The 26,532-nt window shown below is 42.4% G+C and overlaps 3 protein-coding genes across 3 annotated transcripts in view; 2 read left to right on the forward strand and 1 right to left on the reverse strand.

Moving 5' to 3' along the window:
- The window catches only part of LOC139548459 (solute carrier family 13 member 2-like), a 30,920-nt gene extending 30,467 nt beyond the window's left edge, over positions 1 to 453 (forward strand). The window contains exon 9 of the mRNA XM_071358165.1: positions 389 to 453. Coding sequence (XP_071214266.1) covers positions 389 to 453 — 65 coding nt within the window. The remainder of the gene's footprint in view (positions 1 to 388) is intronic.
- A 9,908-nt stretch (positions 454 to 10,361) lies between these two features.
- Positions 10,362 to 20,161, forward strand: LOC139548460 (forkhead box protein N1-like). Its single transcript, XM_071358166.1, has 8 exons — positions 10,362 to 10,510; positions 11,395 to 11,763; positions 12,048 to 12,155; positions 12,782 to 12,972; positions 15,721 to 15,817; positions 17,877 to 18,084; positions 18,398 to 18,826; positions 18,943 to 20,161. The coding sequence occupies exons 1-8, from the start codon at positions 10,373 to 10,375 to the stop codon at positions 19,260 to 19,262; spliced, it is 1,860 nt and encodes a 619-aa protein (XP_071214267.1). The 5' UTR covers positions 10,362 to 10,372; the 3' UTR covers positions 19,263 to 20,161.
- Positions 20,162 to 22,738: 2,577 nt separating this feature from the next.
- On the reverse strand, positions 22,739 to 26,114 carry LOC139548461 (protein unc-119 homolog A-like). The gene is made up of 4 exons (XM_071358168.1): positions 26,033 to 26,114; positions 24,000 to 24,093; positions 23,038 to 23,210; positions 22,739 to 22,851 (listed from the first exon to the last, which is right to left on the reverse strand). Exons 1-4 carry the CDS (start codon positions 26,112 to 26,114, stop codon positions 22,739 to 22,741), a joined length of 462 nt encoding a protein of 153 aa, XP_071214269.1.
- Between the last annotated feature and the right edge of the window lie 418 nt (positions 26,115 to 26,532).

A 26,532-nucleotide genomic window follows, 5' to 3' on the forward strand; every position in this document is an offset into this window, starting at 1 on the left:
ATGTCTGTTTCTTTCTAGCACCCACTACACTCTATTACCATGTAATAACATAGCAGTTACACATAGGTATATGGTCAAATTGTGTTACACGTGTTTGCGGCATCAATCGTTTCAGAGATTTGCATGAACAGTTTGTTTTGATGAGCCTGTCTGGAGCATGTGCTAAGGTGGCAACTAATGGAGAATGATTCAAGACTAGAATTCCCCCCCGCCACCCTTCCATTGCCCGAAAATAAACAATTCTAGTAAAACAACAGCAAACAAGGACACCTCAGTGCTACAGGATGTTTTGTTTTTTTACCAAGTGGGGTTTGGTGTCATTTCAACAAGTGCCCTTTAGGACTTCTTTCCCACATTCCACCTCTTCAGAAATCCCTGTTTCTGTCAGGAGGAGCCCCCTGCGGCTACTTGACTGCGTTGAGAGGTTGGCTGAGACCCCCCACTGTAACCTAAGATTTTATTCATCTGTAACTTATCCCTCTGTCTATCTATCAATCACCTCAGCCTGGTTTGAATTTTAAGGCAGCTCAGAGAGAGATGGAGAGAGAGAGAGGGAGGGAGAGAGAGAGAGGCTAGGAGAGAGAGAGGGAAGGAAAGAGAGAGAGAGAGGGAGGGAGGGAGGGTGTTACTTTCTTGGTTTACTTGGAGGGTAGGATAGGAATTTACCTGTATTGACATACTTCTTCCACTTCTTTCTCTTACTTTCTTTCTCTCTCTCCTTCCCCCCCTCCTCCCCTTCTCTCCCTCTTTGGCTCAGGTGTTGGTCTTGATCCATCTGTCAGTATAAAAGTTTGGAAGAGGTCTTCAGCGATTCAGTCCATCATTTGCTTTCTCAATGAGAGGCTCAAAGGGTCAACCCCTCTCCTCTACCCAGCGCCACTCAGTCTATCTAAACCAACAACCACCTTGGCATGTGACCGGTCTGACAGAGTGTGACACACCTGGCACTTCTTCTCTGAGCCTGTGCCGTCTGCTCAGCACCTGACTGCCTGGCACTGCGTCCGCGACACACCTGGACATATCTGGGTACGTCTAATCCAGCAGTTTCATTCGTTAACTAATGCTATTTTATGCAGATGCATCAAAATGTCAACATTTTTTAATCTACAAAACAATTATAAAATAATAATATATTGCCGTAGCAAATGAGAGCCCTGATGCAATCAAAGAACAGCAATTAGTGTCAATAGACCAAGCTAGATAATTGAACTAATATGCTATACAGGCTCTTATGATTGGTGCAATTACACAGGGAGAACCAGATCCTATCCTACAGGTCCTATTAATGTGGACGAGCTCTGAAACCGGGGCTTAGTACACACTCTCTGCCAGTGGATAGGGGATGTGATTAAAGTGTATCTGATGCCCCATTCACACAAGTCACCTACTTCGAATCAGGTAAAGAAAGAGGGAAGGAGAGAGAGACAGAAGTGGTGACTTCAGCAGTACAGTAGCTAGGCCTTTGGAACCTGTTGTGACAGGTTTCCTTCTATGTATCTCATAGCTCTCTGCTGGGCTACTGTGGGTTGGCTGAGGGCCAGACAGAAAGAGAGAAAAAGAGAGAGAGAGTGAAAGAAGAGAGAGAATGAGCATGAGATTAATGCTCTGAAGGCTGGAACCAGCCCTTCAGCTCTGCTTCCTACTACCACACTCTTCTTAGTCAATATATCTTCAACAGTATTCTTCAAAAGAAGAATCGCTCTGTTGGAAAGTGTTCCAGGTGTTTAGGCTAAACCATGTGGATTGTGTGAATCTGATCAATTCTTCTTCTTCCCCAGACTGGACTGGAATGATTGATTGTCACCACGAGATTCAAATAAGATACTGTGGCCTACTGGCAGAACAAGATTGTTGTCGAATCAAGGAGGGTGAGTTGAGCATGTCTAAATGGTCAAGGATGGGAAAAGGTTGGAAACTTTGGAGCAAATATGACGAACCTATGGCATTACACCTGTCTGTGCTTCTAATCAGCTATTGTTTCTTTATTAAGTGTGACATGCCTGTGAAATGACACTGAAAACTCATGTACGGCATGTTAAGGCCCACAAGGAGAGGACCTTGTTTGGTGGTTGTGTGTTTGCTGGGGGGACACTACTTTCAAAAGAAAAGCGTTGAACAAAGATGAGTCTTGTCTTCTTACCTGCAACTCTGATGTTTAGCGGCTGAAAGGGCACCGACTAACGACATTAAGCAAGCTTTAGTGGCCTTCTGGCCCTGTGTCAGCCACAATGGACTGAGTAACTACCCCTGCTGTATGATCAACTTAGCTGGTTCTGGTTCAAGTTGCTGCGAACCACAACTACCTTTGTTAATGTGCAATGGTTTTGTAAACAGTTTTCCTATTCATAGGCTTGATCAAGTTGTCCCTGATTTACTTTAAATGTATAATTTCATTACTCAAAACATTTTCTTCATATGCAATGGTGAAACACGAGGGGAGGGGAAAGTGACAGGAAGAAAGTTAGCTAGCTTGCTAACGTTAGTTAAACAGACATTACATGCATGTACAGTATTGACTGATCATGTAAGAATGCACAAACAACTTGGCTGGCTAGAACTGTAAAAGTTTCTCCCGAACAGGGACCATAACAGTCCACCATTAATTCAGACGTTTTTGAAATTCTCGCTGTGTCGCAAGGTGTTATGGGATACCCTCCCCACCAAAGGGAATGAAAAAGTATGCTCCCTTGCGTGCTTTGTTTTCCAGTACTCCCAAGTACACTTATAGAACTTGACATACTTGTCTTTTTACATTCTTATGTTTGGAATCACACTTGAAAAATGACAGTTGTCTTTCGTACTTGCTATACGCTCTAGATAGAACACAAGTATGCATTTTGGATCACTGCCAGTGTTTGTTTGTCTAAATAGTAAATGTAATGTGAGAACTAACAGGAGCGCTGTGAGTTGTATAATATGACTATCACATTGTTGACAACAGGCAAGCCAGCACTTTCACATGTAGGCATGGAGCCTGTACAGAGAGGAGAGGCTATGGGATTATGCCTTTGCCTGGTTTCATGGTCCTATCCAATGGTTTCCAGGAAAAACCTCCCCAAAATGACAAATTCCTGGTAAACAGGTTGGAGGAGCACCCTATCTAAATTCCTCCAAAAAAGCATAAACGGTGTATTCGGGAAAGTATTCAGACCCCTTGACTTTTCCCATATTTTGTTACATTACAGCCTTATTTGAATAACTTTTTTTCTTCTTATCAATCTACACACAATAACCCATAATGGCAAAGCAAAAACAGGTTATTAGAAATGTTTGCAAATGTATCCCCCCAAAAACCTGGAAATCACATTTACATAAGTATTCAGACCTTTTCCTCAGTACTTTGTTGAAGCACTTTTGGCAGCGATTACAGCCTTGAATCTTCTTGGCACACCTGTACTTGGAGAGTTTATTCCATTCTTCTCTGCAGATCCTCTCAAGCTCTGTCAGGTAGGATGGGGCACGTCGCTGCACAGCTATTTTCAGGTCTCTCCAGAGATGTTCGATCGGGTTCAAATCTGGACTCTGGCTGGGCCACTCAAGGACATTCAAAGACTTGTATCGAAGCCACTCCTGTATTGTCTTGGCTGTGTGCATAGGGTCGTTGTCCTGTTGAACATGAACCTTCGCTCCAGTCTGAGGTCCTGAGAGCTCTGGAGCAGGTTTTCATCAAGGATCTCTCTGTACTTTGCTCCGTTCATCTTTCCCTTGATCCTGACTAGTCTCCCAGTCCCTGATGCTGAAAAACATCCCCACTCTATGCTTCACCGTAGGGATGGTGCCAGGTTTCATCCAGTCGTGATGCTTGGCATTCAGGCCAAAGAGTTTAATCTTGGTTTCATCAGTTCTGAGAATCTTCTTTCTCAATTTCTCATTTCTCAAGAGTCCTTTAGGTGCTTGACCATCAGGTTCTTGGTCATCTCCCTGACCAAGGCCCTTCTACCCCGATTGCTCAGTTTGGTCGGGCGGCCAGCTCTAGGAAGAGTCTTGGTGGTTCTAAACTCATTTAAGAATTAAGGATGCCACTGTGTTCTTGGGGACCTTCAATGCTGCAGAATTTTTTGGGTGCCCTTTCCCAGATCTGTTCCTCGACACGATCCTGTCTCAGAGCTTTACAGACAACTCCTTCGACCTCATGGATTGTTTTTTGCTCTGACATGCACTGTCAACTGTGGGACCTTATATAGACAAGTGTGTGCGCTTTTCCAAATCATGTCCAATCAATTGAATTTACCACAGGTGGACTCCAATCAAATTATAGAAACATCTCAAGGACGATCAATGGAAAAAGGATGCACCTGAGCTCAATTTCGAGTCTCATAGCAAAGGGTCTGAATACTTACTTAAATAAGGTATTTCTAAAAAACTGTTTGCGCTTTGTCATAATGGGGTATTGTGTGCAGATTGATGAGGATATTTGATTATTTTATCCATTTTAGAATAAGGTTGTAACCAGTGGCGATTTTAGCATGTAAATCTTGATGGGGAAACAAACATTTTAGGGGGGATGCATGCCAGCAAAGCCACTTCACTACACAATACAACACTAAACAATACATGAATTGCACTATAATGGTGACAAACTATGCTCACAAGCTGTTATGGCCTACATAAAGCTGTTACAATAGCAGAGTCCCAACAGCAGTCCCAACATCTTACCACTGCTACACCTGGCTATCAGTGGAGCCTTGTCTGGCAGCGAAACAGTTAATTCAGCCTCATTTACTGCCTTATAAAAAACATATCTGATATGGCTGACTTGCTTAAACAAATGTGGTTTCTAATGACAATTGAGATGTACAAACTATGTCATAAGGGGACGACAAGCGGATAAGAGCCAATCCGTAAATTCGATTAAAACATTAATGAGCGAGCTAGGACGGACGTAGTCAATATAACTATTTGTTCAGCACCTTTGAAATGTACAGTAGCAGAATTCAGAACATGGGCCATTCTTACAGTGTTCTCCCTGTACACCAAGTCAGAACCATAGCATAAATAAAGGGGGCATATAAGCCGACAACGACAGCTCTTACAATATTTGATGATTACATTTTTATAAAACAGGTTATAGGCTACATGTGCACCACCAAGTCAGAACAGTAGGCAGAATTAAGAGGGGAAAATAGACCAAATTATTAGGGTGAGGCATATGGGCTACTAAAAGCTTACTACACAACATACAGTTGAAGTCGGAAGTTTACATACACCTTAGCCAAATACATTTAAACTCAGTTTTACACAATTCCTGACACTTAATCCTAATAAAAATGCCATGTCTTAGGTCAGTTAGGATCACCACTTTATTTTAAGAATGTGAAATGTTAGAATAATAGTAGAGAGAATGATCTATATCAGCTTTTATTTCTTTCATCACATTCCCAGTGGGTCAGAAGTTTACATACACTCAATTAGTATTTGGTAGCATTGCCTTTAAAATGTTTAACTTGGGTCAAACGTTTCAGGTAGCCTTCCACAAGCTTCCCACAATAAGTTGGATGAATTTTGGCCCATTCCTCCTGACAGAGCTGGTGTAACTGAGTCAGGTTTGTAGGCCTCCTTGCTCGCACACGCTTTTTCAGTTCTGCCCACAAATTTTCCATAGGATTGAGGTCAGGGCTTTGTGATGGCCACTCCAATACCTTGACGTTGTTGTCCTTAAGCCATTTTGCCACAACTTTGGAAATATGCTTGGGGTCATTGTCCATTTGGAAGACCCATTTGCGACCAAGCTTTAACTTCCTGACTGATATCTTGAGACGTTGCTTCAATATATCCACATAATTTCCCTCCCTTATGATGCCATCTATTTTGTGAAGTGCACCAGTCCCTCCTGCAGCAAAGCACCCCCACAACATGATGCTGCCACCCCCGTGCTTCACGGTTGGGATGGTGTTCTTCGGCTTGCAAGCGTCCCCCTTTTCCTCCAAACATAACGATGGTCATTATGGCTAAACAGTTCTATTTTAGGACATTTCTCCAAAAAGTACGATCTTTGTTCCCATGTGCAGCTGAAAACCGTAGTCTGGCTTTTTTATGGTGGTTTCGGAGCAGTGGCTTCTTCCTTGATGAGCGGCCTTTCAGGTTATGTCAATATAGGACTCGTTTTAATGTGGATATAGATACTTTTGTCACTGTTTCCTCCAGCATCTTCACAAGGTCCTTTGCTGTTGTTCTGGGATTGATTTGCACTTTTCGCACCAAAGTACGTTAATCTCTAGAAGACAGAATGCGTCTCCTTCCTGAGTGGTATGACTGCTTCGTGGTCCCATGGTGTTTATACTTGCGTATTATTGTTTGTACAGATGAACGTGGTACCTTCAGGCGTTTGGATAAACCAGACAAGGATGAACCAGACTTGTGGAGGTCTACAATTTTTTTTCTGAGGTCTTGGCTGATTTCTTTTGATTTTCCCATGATGTCAAGCAAAGAGGCACTGAGTTTGAAGGTAGGCCTTGAAATACATCCACAGGTACACCTCCAATTGACTCAAATTATGTCAATTAGCCTATCAGAACCTTCTAAGGCCATGACATAATTTTCTGGAATTTTCCAAGTGTATGTAAACTTCTGACCCACTGGAATTGTGATACAGTGAATTATAAGTGAAATAATCTGTCTGTAAACAATTGTTGGAAAAATGACTTATGTCATGCACAAAGTAGATGTCCTAACCGACTTGCCCAAACTATAGTTTGTTAACAAGAAATTTGTGGAGTGGTTGAAAAACGAGTTTTAATGACTCCAATCTAAGTGTATGTAAACTTCCGACTTCAACTGTACACTTACTATTACTTTCTTAGCTACAGTATACATTTCTCATTTTTATTTAACCTTTATTTAACGAGGAAAGTCAGTTAAGAACAAATTCTTATTTTTAACTGACTTACCTAGTTAAATAAAGGAAAAATAATAAAATTAGCTTTTTAAAATGATAAACTTGGATTAGCTAACACAACGTGTCATTGGAACACAGGAGTGATGGTTGCTAATAATGGGCCTCTGTACGCCTATGTAGATATTCCATAACAAATCTGCCGTTTCCAGCTACAATAGTCATATACAACATTAACAATGTGGGCTGGAACAAGGCTTTTGTTCCAGCCCAGCTCTAACACACCTGATTCATCACATCAACTAATCATGATCTTCAATTTAGACTTGTATTAGTTGAAACAGGTGTGTTAGTGCTGAGTCAGAAGTTGCCCACCCCTGTGTTACTGTCTGTGACATGACATGTAGGAGCATAGAGATACTGCACAGAAGCTTATAACATCTGTGATGGATGACTTGGAATGTCAACAGGTCACAAAACTGTAAGTGAAGTGAACGAGGGTTAAGTCCCCAGTATTCGTTCTTTGAGATGATATTAGTTTTCTCCCCTCATCTCACTGCTGGCACTCTGGGCTTCAGTTATAACAACACAACTCAGGAACCGACAGAGCAAAGGAGATGAAAATAAGTACTTCCTAATTACACGATGGATGAAAGTGAAAAAGTAGACTTTCTTGGTCCATTAGAACTGTTTGTCAAGGTGAGGGTTAGTTATGGCAACATCTCAACACTGGGACAGCTGAAACATGCTCAGAAACAAACCCACTTGGGTTCAAATACTATTTGAAATCTTTAAAATACTTTGAGCGTCTGCTCTAGCTTACCCTGAGTGCCAGATGGGTGGGTTTTACAGTTTTGGGACTATTCTATTGGTCCATTAAGCAAGGCATGCTCAATCAAGCACAGATAAAGTATTCATAATGATTTCAAATACCATTTGAACCCAGGTCTGTCAGGAACCAGCACACCGTTCAGCTTTAGAAGAGCTTTAAAGAGGAATTGGACACTTAAAGGAAAACCACCACCACTAAACACTGGTGTATCAAATTATTCACATACATATTTTTGTCTTTAAATCAGATGGGAACCATTCATTCATACATTTTGGCTCCTGAATTGTGGGAATATCCTCAGGACAAACTGTGGACATTTTGATACCTGATTTTTAATGGGTCGTTTTTTCTAGGGTTATGATAACATGGCAGACTGGTGCCATTCCTTTTCCCATGTCAACTCACAGACAATGGCAGCGTTTGTTCATCTGAATGGCACATACTGTACATTTGTTAGTATTAGCTTCTGGTTGTGGAGACCATTATCAGTACACAGTTCCTAGAGTCAAATCATTTAGACATTAAGGTTAATTGTGAAGATGTATTGTAGTATATTGGTTAGTTCCCAGAGTCTAACGAAGGACCCTGCTGTTACATAGCAAGTGCACTTCACCTATGTCATAAAGGTCCAGCCCTTTTGTCAGAGGTCACAGTATGCTTACAAACAGGGATGTCACACTATAGTCCTCAACCGTCCACAGATCCCGCTCCACCTTAAATCCAGTTAACCATCTTTGGCCAAAGAAATGGCAGCACAGCGATTTTTTTTCTTGATTAGTTATTCTTCCTCGTCAGTGCAACTCCAAACGGCCAATCAGAGGTTTGAGTCAAACAGGTCAAAAGTCAAAGGAGCTGTTGCTGCAACAGAACAAAGGCTGTCTCAACTCTGACATCTCACTTCCTTATTACTCCTGTATGAAAACTTCCACAATATCTCTCTATCTTTCTCTCTCTCTCTCTGTCTCGCTCTCTACATCTCTGAATCGAGTCGCCATCAATAATTGTGGATCACTGGCCGTGACCCCACTCTCCGAGGGTGTCTCGGGGAGTTGGGATAAGCAAAAAACACATTTTAATGTTACACCTCTTACACAAGTACAGGTTCCCCACATGTACATGCAGGTAAGCAGGGGAAATATAAGCACCCTCAATTTGACCTTTTTCACAAACACACACACACACACACACACACACACACACACACACACACACACACACACACACACACACACACACACACACACACACACACACACACACACACACACACACACACACACACACACACACACACACACACACACACACACACACACAACACAACAAAAGGGTCTTGATGTCACCCTTCAACCCACCTCAGCAATAGCTGGTTTTGAGTGACCTAATCTTCACAGTTTGTTGCCCATTTTAATGAGCTTTGAGGAGTGTGTGTGTGTATGTGTGCGTGCGTGCGTGCAAATATGTGTGTGTATGAGGTTACCCTTCCTGGTAACTTTTGCCACGTGCCTCACACCTCTGCTGATAACAGAACTGTAAACTGATGAAGATGGAAGAGCACCTTGCCTCCTTCCATAGAGTCCTAGACAAAATGTTTCTCCATTTAAAGTGCTTCTTAGACTTAATCTGTGTCCGGGAAACTGTTCCATCGAACCTAAAGTACCTACACCTGTACACTTAAAGATCACGTACTGTATCGCTCCTAGTCTTGTACAATGATAACTCAGAGATGCCCAGAAGACCACTGAGATGTTACAATGGGGTTAAGTGCTGTAGCCTACCTGAAAGGTACATTCATACTATGAATGACCCAGACTGAAGGATACAATAAAAATATAATGTAATGCATGGATGGCACTGGTAAGCATCAACCACAAAGAGATGAATCATACAAGCCACTGTGCAAACAGTACATGTCATGGACCTGTGAAAGCTAGTCATTTCCAATTAATTTCCAATTCCAAATCACATAGAGAAAAAACACAGGGAATGGGATTGTGACTCATAACACACATGTTGAGCTACACTGAGTGTACAAAACATAGACTGACCACAGAGACTGACCAGGTAAATCCAGGTGAAAGCTATGATCCCTTTATCAGTGTAGATGAAGGGGAGGAGACAGGTTAAAGAAGGATTTTTAAGCCTTGAGACAATTCAGATATGGATCATGTATATGTGCCATTCAGAGGGTGAATGTGCAAGAAAAAATATGTAAGTGTCTTTGAATGGGGTGTGGTCGTAGGTGTCAGGCTCAGTTTGAGTGTGTCAAGAATTGCAACGCTGCTGGGTGTTTCATGCTCAACAGTTTCCTGTGTGTATCAAGAATGGTCCACCACCCAAAGAACACCTTGTAGAGTCCATGCCCTGATAAATTGAGGCTGTTCTGAGGGCAAAAGGGGGTGCAACTCAACATTAGGAAGGTGTTCCTAAGGTTTTGTACAATCAGTGTATATCACACCCCAAACTCAAACATGTTTGAGGGGCGGCAGGTAGCCTAGTGGTTAGAGCGTTGGACTAGTAACCGAAAGGTTGCAACATTGAATCCATTGAAAATCTGTCATCCTGCCCCTGAACAAGGCAGTTAACCCACTGTTCCTAGGCTATCATTGAAAATAAGAATTTGTTCTTAACTGACTTGCCTAGTAAAATAAATAAATAAAAATATATATTTTCCTCCCGGGTGCAGATTTCTTTCTAGGCACACTATCATGTCTACAGACTCTCCCAGCTCCACATTTACACCCAGTGCCAACAGGTTCCTGACAACGACACCAGCCCCTCAGACCTCCTCCCTACGCCCCTCTGAGCCTCCAGGGTTCTCCTTCCAGCAGATGGCGCACTCACAGGTACCAGAATCCACTGAAAACTGTTTCTTTTAAAGTTGCACCCATTTTCACCCAGAAACAATCCAGATGTTAGCCATGGGCATGGAAACACTCTCTCCATTTTGATCTCGCCCAAAGCCATGCATGCTTTAACCATCTAATCTCCTTTCCTGCACCTGCATTAGGCTACTGTTCCTCCAGTGGTAATTCCAGAATACACACTGTGATCTTAGTGCATTAGCCCTTAGCTGTTTGACTAACCAAACCTCAGTGCAAGTAGTATTTGTTATCTTTCAAATACTTTGAGCATTTGCTTCAGCCTGCTTGGAGTGGTAGATGGACAGGTTTTGAAAAATGTACCTTTTTTTGGTTCCATTGGATACTTTTCATTTGTCATTTTCATTGGTTCCAGTGTGCCAGATAAAGTATTTGAATGAAAATGAATACTGTTTGAACCCAGGTCTGCTTGCAACAGAGAGATTGTTTATGAGTGAATCTAAAAGGATGTAAACTATCTACCTATCGCACACACAGGACCTTTTCAAGGACAAGATGCCCTGGAGAAAATGTGTTAAGTTTTATCCTGACATTAATCACGTTCCTCTTCTTTTGGACTAATTAATTACCCACCCTTGGGGCAGTAATATCTATCTAGAGATCAAAATACGACCACACCCCCCCTGAAACAGGCATGATGTGTTTAAACAGAAATAATGTCTGCGTCCCAAATACCACCCTATTCCCTAATAGGATGCCACTTGGGACACAGACAATGCCAGGAGATAAAATGTAGGTGATTGTTGGCTATTTCCACTTGCATTGTTTTATGATTGCAGATGCTAGCCAGGAGATTCTGGACGTTGCTAAATAACCAGCTTAGAAATTGTATATTCATCTCCCCTCAGTGTGAGGAGAGCAGTTCTGTGTCATTTACCACTGCCCAGCGCGAGAGAGAGAGTGCCACCTACAGACAGAGAAATGCCGCTGCAGAGAGCTGCAGGAGGCACAGCGTTGATGGAGCCATGGTGGGACAGAGTCAAAGGTCAAACTTAGTGTCAGGATCGGCTGACCGCTTCCACCCCTACCGACATCAGTTCAGCGATGATGGGGTTGGCACCGGTTGCCTGGCCCCTGGTGCCCCTGGGTCTCGTACCTTCGTCTGTCTCAGAGAGGTAGAGGCTCCAGATAGCTTCGTTGCCACACGCACATCTACCAGTGAGGAACAGACATCCTGGGATCCATACAACGGGAGTTTCCAGGCTTCCAGACTGATGGTATGATACAGTGATACTCATACTCTAAATGGCTATTCATTCTTCGTACACGCCACCAGATGAACTGTAGTACCATACCCAGGTGTACATGGCCATCGGGGAGAGCCCCACATGTGCAAGTAATTCCCCATAGACAGATCTCTCATACACACCTACAGCTCCTATCCACCCACCCACCCACCCACCCACACATCACGTTGATACTAGTGCTGCCAATGAGTTTTCTCAGATTTCATCACTTGAATCATGCTATTATCTTCATTCATTCCCTTCATTCAACACAGCAGGGCTCCCAGTGCTCTTACACAGAACCACCGGATGCACCCGAAGAACCTTCCTGCTTCCTGTCCCAAGGCCACGCCTCCTACAGCCCCCTAGCCCCGCTTCCGCAGGTGAGTGGGCAGGACCAAAGTACAGGGTGAGGTGATAACTTAAGGGGGAGTTTCTTAGAGGAGCTTATCTCAATGGAGTGATTTTGGAATTGCACAGAAAATAAGGTCAGTGGTAAACACAGGCTTAGGAGATCTTATAGTATATGTTTTGTTCTATGAGATAATCTTCATCTGCTAACGTAAACATTTTTGAATTTTGAAGCATTTATGTAATCGAAACAAGCACACAAAGCACTTAAGGCTTCATAATTCATTAATGTCATGTTTACTGATTAATATTCTCTCAAAGAACAAAACTAATTTCTGTTTTTTAGGACTACAAACTGGCAACCTCTTTTTGTTTGGGTGGAATTTTGGCGGTGTATAGGTTGATTGACATAGAAACCACCTACGGTACTGCATATCTTTCCTATTAGGTGTGTATTCTACTGCATATCTTTCCAAGGATTAGTGCCACTCTGCCAAATACCTTGTCAAACACCTTGCCAAGGAAAATAACACTTTGCCAACAGGGCTTGATTATATCATACCGTGAACTTGTTTACAGTTGTAGGCTTTGCAGCACACAGCTGTGCGGTTTGGAAAAACCTCACTGTGTACACACTCTGTTGCTAAAGTAATACAAGTTTTGCTGTAACAATGTGTGTGTACGTATGTGCGTGTGTTCGTGTGTGTGTTCTCTCCAGTTCTCACCAGGTGTGTATTCTACCAGTGGACAATCCAAAAGTTCTCAGTATTCTCTCCAGTGCCTCTCCACTCCAACCCATCAGGACAGTAGCATGCAGTCCCTCTTCCCCAAGCCCATCTACTCATACAGGTGAACACTGTCGTGACGTGACTATCATTCATCTAATGACTGTTATTTATTTTGTCAACTAACTATGTTTAATTGTACCTCAATTAAATTGATCATGTAACAATTAATTCATTAGAAATTTGGGGCACCATGGAGTTAGGTTGTTTAATGTTAATGTTTAATGTTTAATGTTAAGTTGTTTAATGACTTACCACCTCCCAAATTAAACTCTACAGATATGTAGATATCTCTTACATCAATAACAGTCAATTATGAATTATTACCTCATCAGTCCCATTCCGAACGTTGCATAATCCTTGGATCAACGAGAACCCTAGCCCTTCTGAATATTCAGTACTACACAAATTGATTTAATCATTTATTTACTAACTAACTAAATAATAACACAGAATACACATACACACTTACATGAGATAAAAGTCCCTAGTGGACTGACATGATATGACGGCTTGTTACATATATGGAGAGGGAGGGGTAGGTAAAGAGAGGGAGAGACAAAGAGTCAACTTATCGTTGTTACATTTGGAACCTACACTCAAAGGAATAGTAATACTTTGCACATGAACCACCGCTCACTCGGATAAGAAGTACAATATATACATTTACGCATAGCTGTCCTTGATCGTCGTCTATCTCTGTTGAACTCGATGACTCCTATGGTGAATTTGTCGATGGGTGTAAGGTTCTGGTTTGTCCACCAGAGGTCACAATGTCTTTTGTAGAGCTTCACTGGTAGTGGAGTGGTAGAATAGATACTTCAGATGTGCCAATGGTTGTCTGAGAGGGACCTATTCCTTCCCCTCGTGTCTTTGATCAAATGTCCTAGACTACTTTACATGCCAGCTGCAGACTGGTAAATGCTACGGTCTAGTGAGTTTCTTCTTCTTGTGTAGAGATTGAGAGTTTCAGAGTTTCACCATTTCAAACGTATGGACTACCGTCTCACATTTTCTGGTCTGTAGAGTTCAAACCATTTGTCACGTTTAGCTCACGCTGTACGTTGGCTGGTCTCGTAATGGTCTGAAGGCTGATTATTCAGGTTCAGGCTCCCGACCACGTTACACGCCAGCAGCAACCCGGCATGTTTTGGTCTAATGTAAATTTAGTTTCCAAGGCTTTTATCCTTGGGTAAAAAGGGGGGCATTCCATCACGCCGACACAATGTCTGTCATCACTTGGGCGTGGTTACTGACTGGGCACACGTTTATATGAAAAACAATTAGCTCATTTAGAAGGCTAAAATCACATCACTATCTTCACAAAACTGTTCTCATATTTAATCATATATTTTACATATTTAGATGTAAACTTGATACATAGAATACGTACACTTTCAGAGTTACAAAAACTATACCATCCTTCAGGACATCACAAAATAATAAACAATATGACATGATTATTCTTTAGATCCCCACTGATCATTCTTAACATTCCTCTCTTATAAATATTGTTCCCATATTCACTTTCTGGACAAAAAGGTTTTGGCGGCAAAAGTCTCTCTCTACACAAAGCACATTCCAACCTTGCTACTAGAGAGCCAGAAGGAGAGTTCTCTCTCCCTTAATTTATGACAGGGTGTGAAGGTGTCAAAACCAGCCCAATCCGTGAGCCATTTGCCAAGCTGATCTGGCACCTTTGATCCTCACCCAGGAAAGAGTCATGACAGCACCCTACTTCGATACTCCATACATGTGCATAATCACAATCTTTTACCAACCTGTACAATCAGATTTTGGACTTTGGTGCAGCATTAATTATATACTAAAGACCTTATTCAATCAAGACCTTATTTAATCAGACCCATTTCATCACTCTTCTTTCTCTACATGTTTGAAATAATGTTTATAAGGTGAAACAAAAAGAAGTTGAGCTGTTAGCATGTCAGTTCTTTAATAACCCCTAAAACCAGTTTACCAGTTTGGATTGAAAGTGAACCCAAGTATTCGGTGTTCAGCTATGATTTCAGTTAGTTTCTGCACATTTTGTACTCTGGTCCTCTGAGGACCAGATGGTATATATTTCAATAATGATTTAACCTAAACTACTTTCAAGTATCAATGTTACATAATACAAATTATCCCTCAGGCTTGCAGGTGTGAGGTGGATGGGGTGTGTGTGTGTGTGAGGTGGCCCATGCCCTAGATCTTCACTGGTTCTGCATACACAGCACAGCCTCTTATTCAAACCCACTACGGAAGACCATTCGTGCTTTTATTTACGATAATGTCAATTCTACTGTATCTACTATGCTTATTTTCAGACGTTTTCCTCAAAGACTGAAATAGTGTAATAATAACAACGTGAATGTCCTTGTTTCCTTTTAGTGTTTTGTGGATGTCATCATGAATCCTTGTCATGAATGTACACTCGTAGAAAAGAATATGCTATCTAGAACCTTAAAGGGCTGTCCCCATAGGAGAACCCTTAGAATAACCCTTTTTGATTCCATGTAGAACCCTTTCTACAGACGGTTCCACATGGAGCCCAAAAGGGCTCTAACTGGAATCAAAAAGGGTTTTACCTGGAACCAAAAAGGGTTATTCAAAGGGTTCCCCTATGCCTACGGGGACAGTCGATGAACCCTTTTGGAACCCTTTTTTCTGAGATTGTAGTGTATATGAAAGGGAGAAACAACACTGTGATGTTAAATAATAAAATGTAATATACGTAATAATAAATATAATAATAATATAAATTGACTACATCTGATTGACTACACTGACTACAATGTTTGTCTTCTATCCATAGCATCCTGATCTTCATGGCTCTGAGGAACAGTAAGACAGGGAGTCTCCCGGTTAGTGAGATCTACAGGTTCATGACTGAACACTTCCCCTACTTCAAGGTACAGCAGGAGGACATTATGACTTCTCACTGACCCAACAGTCATCTCTGTTTCATTATTCTCATCCTATGTATTTTATCTGTGCAATGTCACAGGCAGAGTTGTTATAACCATTGCTATAAATCATGCACTGAGAAATTGTATGAACTTTGCATCACCTAACTTTCCAAAACAGACACATAAGTGTGTTATGCATTGGGCATAACCACACTTGTAAAGTAAATACCCTGTAGTATTTACATGTGGTTTAAAAGACTCAATCACTGAGAGATCAACGCCTGTTGATCTTCAATCCTGTCTTATCTGGCGATAAGCCCTTTATAGAAAGACATGGATAGGGAGAGAGAGATGGACAGAGCGAGAGAAAGAGAGAGTGATATCAAAAGAGAGAGAGAGAAACCCTATATTTTCTTTAGACATTGGAAGGATGTGCTCTACCACCTAGCAGTCTCCAGATCTCCTGGCAAGCCTCCGTAGATGAATGATGAATGATACTGTAATAGTGTATATAGATTCAACAGTGTGCCAAAGCAGAAGCAGCCATAGGCTAGCCTCTTCCCCAGCCGTTTGTTAAGCATCATCGACCCCTACCTATTCCATAGAGAATACAGGCGTGGCCTATAGGACCTAGTCAAAAGTAGTGCACTAAGTAACAGGGTGCCATTTGGGACATAGCCAGTGTTTAACAAGGCTAACCGTGGGCCACCCCGGCTGATTCCCGTTAGGGCTTGATCAGTGTCTTCCCATCCATCCCAGTGGTTATAGACCCATGAAATGGTTGGCTGTTTGTTGGCTGGCTGTTTATAGGAGGAGGTGGAGGAAGGTGCAATGTGGCATTGCAACAGCTTTGGCTCCTCTCCAGCCACACATACAGTAAGACCTTTGACTGAGAGACTACCTCGGGGGGTGTGTGTGCATGTGAGTGTGCACGTGTGTGTGTGTGTGTGTGTGTGTGTGTGTGTGTGTGTGTGTGTGTGTGTGTGTGTGTGTGTGTGTGTGTGTGTGTGTGTGTGTGTGTGTGTGTGTGTGTGTGTGTGTGTGTGTGTGTGTGTGTGTGTGTGTGTGTGTGTGTGTGTGTGTGTGTGTGCGACATGGCACTCACACTGCTTTGGTTCCTCTTGACTTTTGACTTGATTTTGAATTACTTAATTGGTTAGGGTTTTGGCAGTTGAAACAATAACTCAGTGTTCTGCCCGCCCCTGTTTGGGGTAAAAAGCTGAGGGATGGGGCTGGACAGAGCTCTGGATGCAAGGTGTATATTGTTTGTTTACATTTAATGTTCACAAACAGTGGAGTAAAACAAGCATATATTTTGGGTTCTGAACTAACTTATAAGTTATATTCTTCAAGGATCAGTGGGTAACACAGGAGGTTGGTGGCATCTTAATTGGGGAGGACGGGCTAGTGGTCATTTGTGCCGTTCCAGCCATTATTGTGAGCTGTCCTCCCCATAGAAGCCTCCACTGATGGGTAAATATCATTAATTGAAAAGTCCAAAAACGGATACGTCAATCGCAGATAGTGTCACAACTTCCACCGAAGTCATTTCCTCTCCTTGTTCGGGCGGCGTTCGGTGGTTGGCGTCACCGGTCTTCGAGCCATCGTCGATCCACTTTTCATTTTCCATTTGTTTTGTCTTGTTTTCCTACACACCTGGTTTCCATTTCCCTCATTATTTGTTGTGTATTTAACCCTCTGTTCCCCCCATGTCTTTGTGTGGAATTGTTTGTTGTAAGTGCTTGTGCACATGTTTACTGGTGCGCGTCGGGTTTTTGTATTTTTATGCCGTTGGTTTTTGGATTAAACTGCTCCGGCTACTACCTAGTTCTGCTCTCCTGAGTCTGACTTCCCTGCCACCAGTTACGCACCCCTTTACAGATAGCCCCTTTAAGGAATAAATAAATGTTAAATATACTTCAAAGCAATACCTTGATTATTTACATACAAACTGTACAATAGTATATTGAAATTGAAAAATTTAAGAGAACAAAAAGTATCCCATGGAAAATGTAAAAATACACTGTTACTGTGAGTTTTTCCTCTCCTTTCTGTCTCTCAGACAGCTCCAGATGGATGGAAGAACTCGGTCCGCCACAACCTGTCTCTGAATAAGTGCTTTGAGAAGGTGGAGAATAAGATTGGCAACTCTTCCCGTAAGGGCTGCCTGTGGGCCCTCAACCCAGCCAAGATAGAGAAGATGCAGGAAGAGCTACACAAGTGGCGCCGTAAAGACCCCCTCACTGTCCGCAAGAGCATGGCCAGGCCAGGTAGGTGGTCTATACATCACAGACCAGGACTCCCCTTAGACCTGGGCTATGTTTTATTTGCGCTTCCTCAAAGTTCGGATGCCAGTATTTTAGGTGGAGGGTAAGCTTGGCAATTCTCAGGTCCGTCATGGCATAAATGACACCCTAAATAAGATGCTGTTACATACAGGGTATTTTACCTTTGAGACTGAGCAACTCCAGCGTTCTGGTGATTCTATCTACTCAGCCTTTTTGGCAGCTGTTACAGGAGATAAGTGCAAGGTCATCTCAATTTACCCACAGTCTCTCTCTCTCTCTTTCTCTGTTTTCTCAGAGGACCTGGATCGCCTGTTGGGGGAAAGACCAGAGAAGCTGAAATCTTTACCTTCTTACCACAACCAAATCCCTACCCCTTCCTCCTTCACATCCCATCCTCCAGAGCCCTGTCACCCTCTTCGACTTCCCCTCTACCCCCACGTCCCCCCTCCCTCCCTGACAGTCCAACAGCACCCCCATTACCTGCCCCCCACCCCCCCCTTCTCCTTCTACTCCCCCTGCAGACAGCAGCCTCCATCGGGAATCCCCCCCAATGTGGGTACCCTGGGTTCCCCTCTGGCGGGGCAGACACCCCCCACCTGTAGCGCCACCATACAGGCAGAGTATGATGTTGGGCCCAGGAGCATACAGGAGCTACAGCTAGATGAAGATGCTAGTAACGATATCGACACGCTCAACCCCAGCTTGACTGACCTGCAGCTCCACGGTAAGGATGAAAGAGAGAGATAGAGAGTGAGAGGCCAAGACAGAGAGAACCATATTCAGGAATTATTTTTATACAATCTACAACAAGATTTACAACCTTGTTCACTCTCCTCTCAGGTTACTTGTGGGACGAGCTGAGAGAGGACAGCCTGGCTCCTGATTCGCTGGTGGTAATCAGCCCCTCCCTGTCCCCATCCTCTTCCCAGCCAACACACCTCCTCCTGGGGTCCAGTCTGAGGAGCACCGGTCCTGTCAACCAGACATCAGAGTGGATCTCCGACGGGCTGGGGAAGGAAGATGAGGAGGAGATGGGAGGAGGATGTGGAGGTCCATCAGACCTACATATTAATGGACAGTACCACACAGCCTACCCAGGTGTGGAGAGCTTGGCTGGTTACCTCACTTCTATGGGGAACACCCCCATACCTTTGCTTTGAAGCCCAGGAATAGGGCTCCCTTCGTGGAATAGCTCACAAAGACCCCCCCCCTGGACCTCTAGAACAACTCAAGACTGTGGTTGTGAAGGTCAAGACTTATCACAAAGGGCTCAGTTTGAAAGTGAATGTAGCAATGATCACAATCAAATGTCATATTTTGCTTTGCTTTGAACATGCAGAGCACGTTGACTCAATTTGTCGACAATGAGTCTAAAGAGAATGGGGGAGTCTGAGTTCAGATTTGATCATAACCGCGTAAAAAATATGTTGTTATTCATAACAATGACTTTGGCTGGGTCAAAGTCAAGACTTGACATTCATGAGAATGAATGTATCCAAAAGCTCATGACACACCTGACTGTTCAGTGATTAAGAGTAGAGTGCAGTATGACCTAACTCCACACAAGATGGCAGCAAAGAGCTGTAGAGCTGTAGTTACTGGGAACTTTAAAGTTGTAGACAGAAATACAGCACTAATCACATTTTTTCCGTATTCTACACTACAGAGAATCATATATGTTCTACACAAAACATTTCTATGTTGAACATTCTGTGAAGTCGCATTCTCCTGAATAAGCCCCCTGGTGTGATATGTTCCCACTATTGCAATTAGCCTTTTATACAGCTTATGGTGACAAGAGATGATTCAAGCCAGTTGTTTTTTAGCTCAAAGCTAATGAATACAATTACAAAATGTGTCTTAGCATAATTTCTTATACGAAACAGGGAACATACTCACTGTTTACTCAATTCATTTTGCTTTATAGAAATAGTTTTCAAAGCTTTATAGCTAAATTACCATTGAGGATGGAAGTCAATATCAAGGCAGAGCCAGACGACTGTTCTCAGGCTTTCATCTGGTTCCTGCAGGCACTATCTCATAATAAAAATAAAATCACCTTACCAGACACATTTTTTGAGAGTGTATTTTAGTCAAGGCATGTGTGAAAAGCCCCTTTTTCTTGTATGACTTAACTGAGTATATAGTAAACTGTTTTTGATTTATAGCGCTTGAATTCATTCATGAATTTATATTCTAGTCTAGACAATTGTTCTGTGTCTATCTATGCAATTCCCTTCTTCTAATTTCTGTCACAGATCTATCCAGTCATTGTAAAACAACATTTGTTATACAGTGCATTCGGAAAGTATTCAGACCCCTTGACGTTTTCCACATTTTGTTACGTTACAGCCTTATTCTAAAATGGATTAAATAAAAAATGTTCCTCATCAATCTACACACAATACCCCATAATGATAAAGCGAAAAACAGTTTATATTTTATTTATTAAAATAAAAAACAGAAATACCTCACGTCTGGAGGAAACCTGCTACCATCCCTACAGTGAAGCATGGTGGTGGCAGCATCACGCTGTGGGTACGTTTTTTTAGCGGCAGGGACTGGGAGACTAGTCAGGATCAAGGGAAATATGAACGGAGCAAAGTACAGAGATCCTTGATGAAAACCTGCTCCAGAGCGCTCAGGACCTCAGACTGGGGCAAAGGTTCGCCTTCTAACAGGACAACAACCCTAAGCACACAGCCAAGACAACTCAGGAGTGGCTTCGGGACAAGTCTCTGAATGTCCTTGAGTGGCCCAGCCAGAGCCCGGACTTGAACGCGATGGAACATCTCTGGAGACCTCAAAATAGCTGTGCAGCGACGCTCCCCATCCAACCTGACAGAGCTTGAGAGGATCTACAGAGAAGAATGGGAGAAACTCCCCAAATACAGGTGTGCCAAGCTTGAAGCATCATACCCAAGAAGACTCGACGCTGTGATCGATGCCAAAGGTGCTTCAATAAAGTACTGAATAAAGGGTCTGAATACTTATGTGATATTTGAGTTTTTATTTTTTAAATATTTGCAAACATTTCTAAAACCTGTTTTTGCTCGTCATTATGGGTTATAGTGTGTAGATTGATGAGGGGAAAAAAACTATTGAATCCATTTTAGAATAAGGCTGTAACGTAACAAAATGTGGAAAAAGTCAAGGGGTCTTGAATAATTTCCGAATGCACTGTGATTGGCTGTTCCCACATATCATCATCTTCCTATCAAGTGAATAAAGACCACAAGACGCATTTCAAAACTTCCCAAAAAGTCACATATATTTATTTCTCAAAGTGGCATTTCAACCATCTAAACTTTACACAATTTTTTGTTTTAATTTACAAAAAACACATTTATTTTAAATAAATCTGCAGATCACTTGAGACTAAATAGTATGTGCTGGATATCAAAATGAATATCTGGTTTTGATTTCCTATATGACTATCCTTCACCTACTTTTAACTCCTCAAAGTGGCTATTTAAAAAAATACTTTAGAACATAAAACTATGAGTATACGGAAATAAACACGACTAGGATTGCAAAATTCCAGTAACTTTCCTAAAACTCCCAAGTTTTCCGGAAATCCAGGTTGGAAGATTCCGGGAATCAGGTTGGAATAAGAAACGCAGGAATCCTCCAAACGGGACTTCTGGAAAACCAGGGAATTTTGGGAAAGCTAGAATTTTACATCCCTAAATACGACACATTCACTTTAAAAGAGTACCTGTCCCATTCTACGACTTACTGTACCCTAATGGCATTTGACTGGTTTCTAGTGGAATGGTGATCGACAAAGAACTTCATCAAACAGTAGTACTATTCCTATCAGGGACATCGAGTCATTCAGAGCTAATGGCTATTTATTAGAAATTCAATAAACTTTTTTGACTTTCTTTAAGAGTAAAAAAAAGTTGCTGAACCCTAGTAGAAATATATAGGTTCTGCTTGCTCGACTAGAATACATGTTTTGAGGATGTCAGAGAATTGTGTGTCTGTGTCACTTGGTCCTGCGACAGACAACTGGCGGGTCTGTCTGTCTGTTGTTCAAATAGCTTAATGTCAATGAGATGAAGGGCAGATAAGCAGACCCTCTCTCTGTCTCTCTTTCTCTCTCTCTCAATTTTTTCTGTCTCTCCTTTTTCTCTCTTTCCTGCTCTCTTTTTCTCTTTAGCAGATTGACTGAGCCCTTCAGAAAACACTGACTAGACAGTCAATCTCATTCATTGTTACTGGCCCTTACATACTGTACTTGTTGTGCTTTTATTTTGTCTAGATCAGGCCACATCAGATGTGTCCCATAGCGAAGGTATGTGTGTGTTTATGTATGCTACACTGTGAACACATCTACAACACTGTCTATCAGACACAGAAACATAAGTTGAGAGGTCATTGCAAGAGACTTGGAGTAGGGGATTGCAATTGAGGCAATAACAAGCAATGGGGGAATTCTGATTGGAGAAATAAAGCTGCTGAGAGTGCGTGAGGCTGTCCATCAGTCCTGTTGCTTGTGACCTGTCAGTCCGTCCATACATCTCTCCATTCGTCAGCACGTTCGTCTGTCTGTTTGTCCGTGGTCCCATGGGGGGGGTGGGATTGAGTTGGAGTTGGGATGGGTCTAGGTGTCTAGGGGGGTCCTGTGGTCCTATGGACTCCCACTGTAGGAGTAGTCTGCCTTGTTGTGCATCACCAGCTTGTTGTCCACAAAGTAGAAGCTGTCGGACTGCGTTTTGTATGGGTGCAGGATCATCTCACGCACTGAGGAAGAAGGGAGAGCAAGGACATATCAGTGTGTGTGTGTTTGCGTAAGTGTGTGTGTTTGAGTGAACGTGTGTGTGTGTGTGTGTGTGTGTGTGTGTCGGCCTGTCTGGTATGGGTACAGGAAGTGCACGCATGCATGCGTGCTATGTCTGTGTCTCTGTTTCTATGAGTGTCTATACTCACTGATGTCCTCTGACAGAGGGGGGAACTCATAGATGTGTTCACAGGTGTTCTTGCTGCTGGGCATACAGAAACCAAACTCAAAATCAAAGCTCTTGAGGAGCTGCTCTCTGAAGTAGTGCCTCTCAATCATCCTGAAGTTGTTGATGGGCATGTCTCCCACTGTGAACTCCACACTGTGTCAGAAAGGACAGGGGGACAGAGAGATCTGATAAACTCTTGGAAACACACTTACACACATCATTAGTTTGTTATAGTTTGCTGCAGAACAGAAGTATAATTCCATGTTTCCTCATCTGCCCCCATTCTGTAGCCCTTTCCTGCAGTCCAATGAAACACTGACCTCATGGGTGGAATGTTATTCATATTTTTCAGAATTTCCTGATTAATAAAGATTATTTTAAACAGTCGAACATCTGGTGTTTCTATGTCAAACAATTTTGTTATATTTCAGTCTTCTATGATCTATATAAAGTGTAGTATTGGGATGCAAACTCCAAACATTTCAACTTTATATATGAAATAGTACAGGTGTCTTCTTTTTTTAAGCCCATAACCATGTGTGTGAAGTGTATACTTTGGTTTCAAAGTAGATTTGTTTAAGACTACCAAGAAACAGTGATTTAGCCCACTGCAGTAATTAATAACAACTGGCCCGAATGTCCTTTTCCTCATCTCTCTTTCTCTCTTTCTCTTTCTCCCTCTCTGCCTTATTTTTTCTCTCTCTCTCCCTCTCTCTTTCTCTCTGCCCCCTACTGTACGGCCTTCCTGGCTCCTTGGTATCTGTCACTCACAAACACGCATGCAAGCACGTAGGCATGCACACAGTCTCACCTCCTCTCACTCTCTGAGAATAGCCCTCCCCATCTGTCTCCTCTTCGTAGAGCAGCAGGGCACTGAGTGTCCACCGCACCACCATTCTTACACACCCACACACCCTGGCGGCCATCTTAGCTGTGACTTACGTGGCTCCGACCTGGCGCAGCTGCAGGAAGGCGGGGGTGAACTGGTAACGGACGAAGCGGCCTCCGTTGGGGTCCATGTCCTTCTTTTCGCCCGCTGCCACAGTGTCACAAAAGAGACCGTGTTAACAAGCCTGCTGTTTTGAAGCGCGGTCTCTCTGCTGTGTACCTCTCTGAATAGACACTGTTTCAGAGCCTTAGATGATCAACTCACACAGCGAAATAACACCTTCTCAATGGCGACCTAGCTAATAGGAGTAATTCATTGAATCATGCATATTACTGCCTGGGCCTAGTTAACCCAGCGGTTGAAGTCGGAAGTTTACATACACCTTAGCCAAATACATTTAAACTCAGTTTTTCACAATTCCTGACATTTAGTCCTAGTAAAAATTCCCTGTCTTTGGTCAATTAGGATCACCACTTTATTTTAAGAATGTGAAATGTCAGAATAATAGTAGATAGAATGATTTATTTCAGCTTTTAGTTCTTTCATCACATTCCCAGTGGGTCAGAAGTTTACATACACTCAATTAGTATTTGGTAGCATTGCCTTTAAATTGTTTAACTTGGGTCAAACGTTTCAGGTAGCCTTCCACAAGCTTCCCACAATAAGTTGGGTGAATTTTGGCCCATTTCTCCTGACAGAGCTGGTGTAACTGAGTCAGGTTTGTATACCTCCTTGCTCGCACACGCTTTTTCAGTTCTGCCCACACATTTTCTATAGGATTGAGGTCAGGGCTTTGTGATGGCCACTCTAATACCTTGACTTTGTTGTCCTTAAGCCATTTTGCCACAACTTTGGAAGTATGCTTGGGGTCATTGTCCATTTGGAAGACTCATTTGCGACCAAGCTTTAACTTCCTGACTGATGTCTTGAGATGTTGCTTCAATATATCCACATAATTTTCCTCCCTCATGATGCCATCTATTTTGTGAAGTGCACCAGTCCCTCCTGCAGCAAAGCACCCCCACAACACGATGCTGCCACCCCGTGCTTCACGGTTGGGATGGTGTTCTTCGGCTAGCAAGCCTCCCCCTTTTCCCCCCAAACATAACGATGGTCATTATGGCCAAACAGTTCTATTTTGGTTTCATCAGACCAGAGGACATTTCTCCAAAAAGTACGATCTTTGTTCCCATGTGCAGTTGCAAACCGTAGTCTGGCTTTTTTTAGGCAGTTTTAGAGCAGTGGCTTCTTCCTTGCTGAGTGGCTTTTCAGGTTATGTCGATATAGGACTCGTTTTACTGTGGATATAGATACTTTTGTACCTGTTTCCTCCAGCATCTTCACAAGGTCCTTTGCTGTTGTTCTGGGATTGATTAGCACTTTTCGCACAAAAGTACGTGTATCTCTAGAAGACAGACTTGTGGAGGTCTACAATTTTTTTTATGAGGTCTTGGCTGATTTATTTTGATTTTCCCATGATGTCAAGCAAAGAGGCACTGAGTTTGAAGGTAGGCCTTGAAATACATCCACAGGTACACCTCCAATTGACTCAAATTATGTCAATTAGCCTACCAGAACCTTCTAAAGCCATGACATCATTTTCGGGAATTTAAAGGCACAGTCAACTTAGTGTATGTAAACTTCTGACCCACTGGAATTGTGAATTATAAGTGAAATAATCTGTCTGTAAACAATTGTTGGAAAAATGACTTGTGTCATGCACAAAGTAGATGTCCTAACCGACTTGCCAAAACTATAGTTTGTTAACAAGAAAAAAAGTTTGGGGTCACTAACAAATGTCCTTGTTTTTGAAAGAAAAGCACTTTTTTTGTCCATTAAAATAACATAAAATCAGAAATACAGTCTAGACATTGCTAATGCTGTAAATGACTATTGTAGTGTTTTGTAGCGTTTTGAACGGTCGTGTACATAGCACAGACAGGCCTAATACTGACCTGGTGCTGGTGGTTTGGTGATCTCAAACAGCACCGTCCCTGTCTCCATGTCTTGATTAAATACATTATAATGGGGGACATGTTTCTAATATCTGTACTGTATAATGTGATAGTTTCGACATAGCACATACCTGGTGCAGGGGGCTTGGTGATCTCAAACAGAACCGTTCCTGTCTCCATGTCTCGGATCTTGAACCGTGTGAAGTCGATCATGTGAACGTTCTCCTCTGGGGAACATAGGTAGTCTGAAACAGAAAGGAGACAGAGCACCTTTTAATTTGAATACAGGAGTGCTACAGGAGGGCAACATGCTCTACAGAACACTTTTTAATCTGAATACAGGAGCGCTACATACTCTACAGAACACCTTTTAATCTGAATACAGGAGCGCTACATACTCTACAGAACACTTTTTAATCTGAATACAGGAGGGCTACATACTCTACAGAACACCTTTTAATCTGAATACAGGAGCGCTACATACTCTACAGAACACTTTTTAATCTGAATACAGGAGGGCTACATACTCTACAGAACACCTTTTAATCTGAATACAGGAGGGCTACATACTCTACAGAACACCTTTTAATCTGAATACAGGAGGGCTACATACTCTACAGAACACCTTTTA

Source organism: Salvelinus alpinus, chromosome 21 (genome assembly GCF_045679555.1).
Source record: "Salvelinus alpinus chromosome 21, SLU_Salpinus.1, whole genome shotgun sequence".
Classification (NCBI taxonomy): domain Eukaryota; kingdom Metazoa; phylum Chordata; class Actinopteri; order Salmoniformes; family Salmonidae; genus Salvelinus; species Salvelinus alpinus.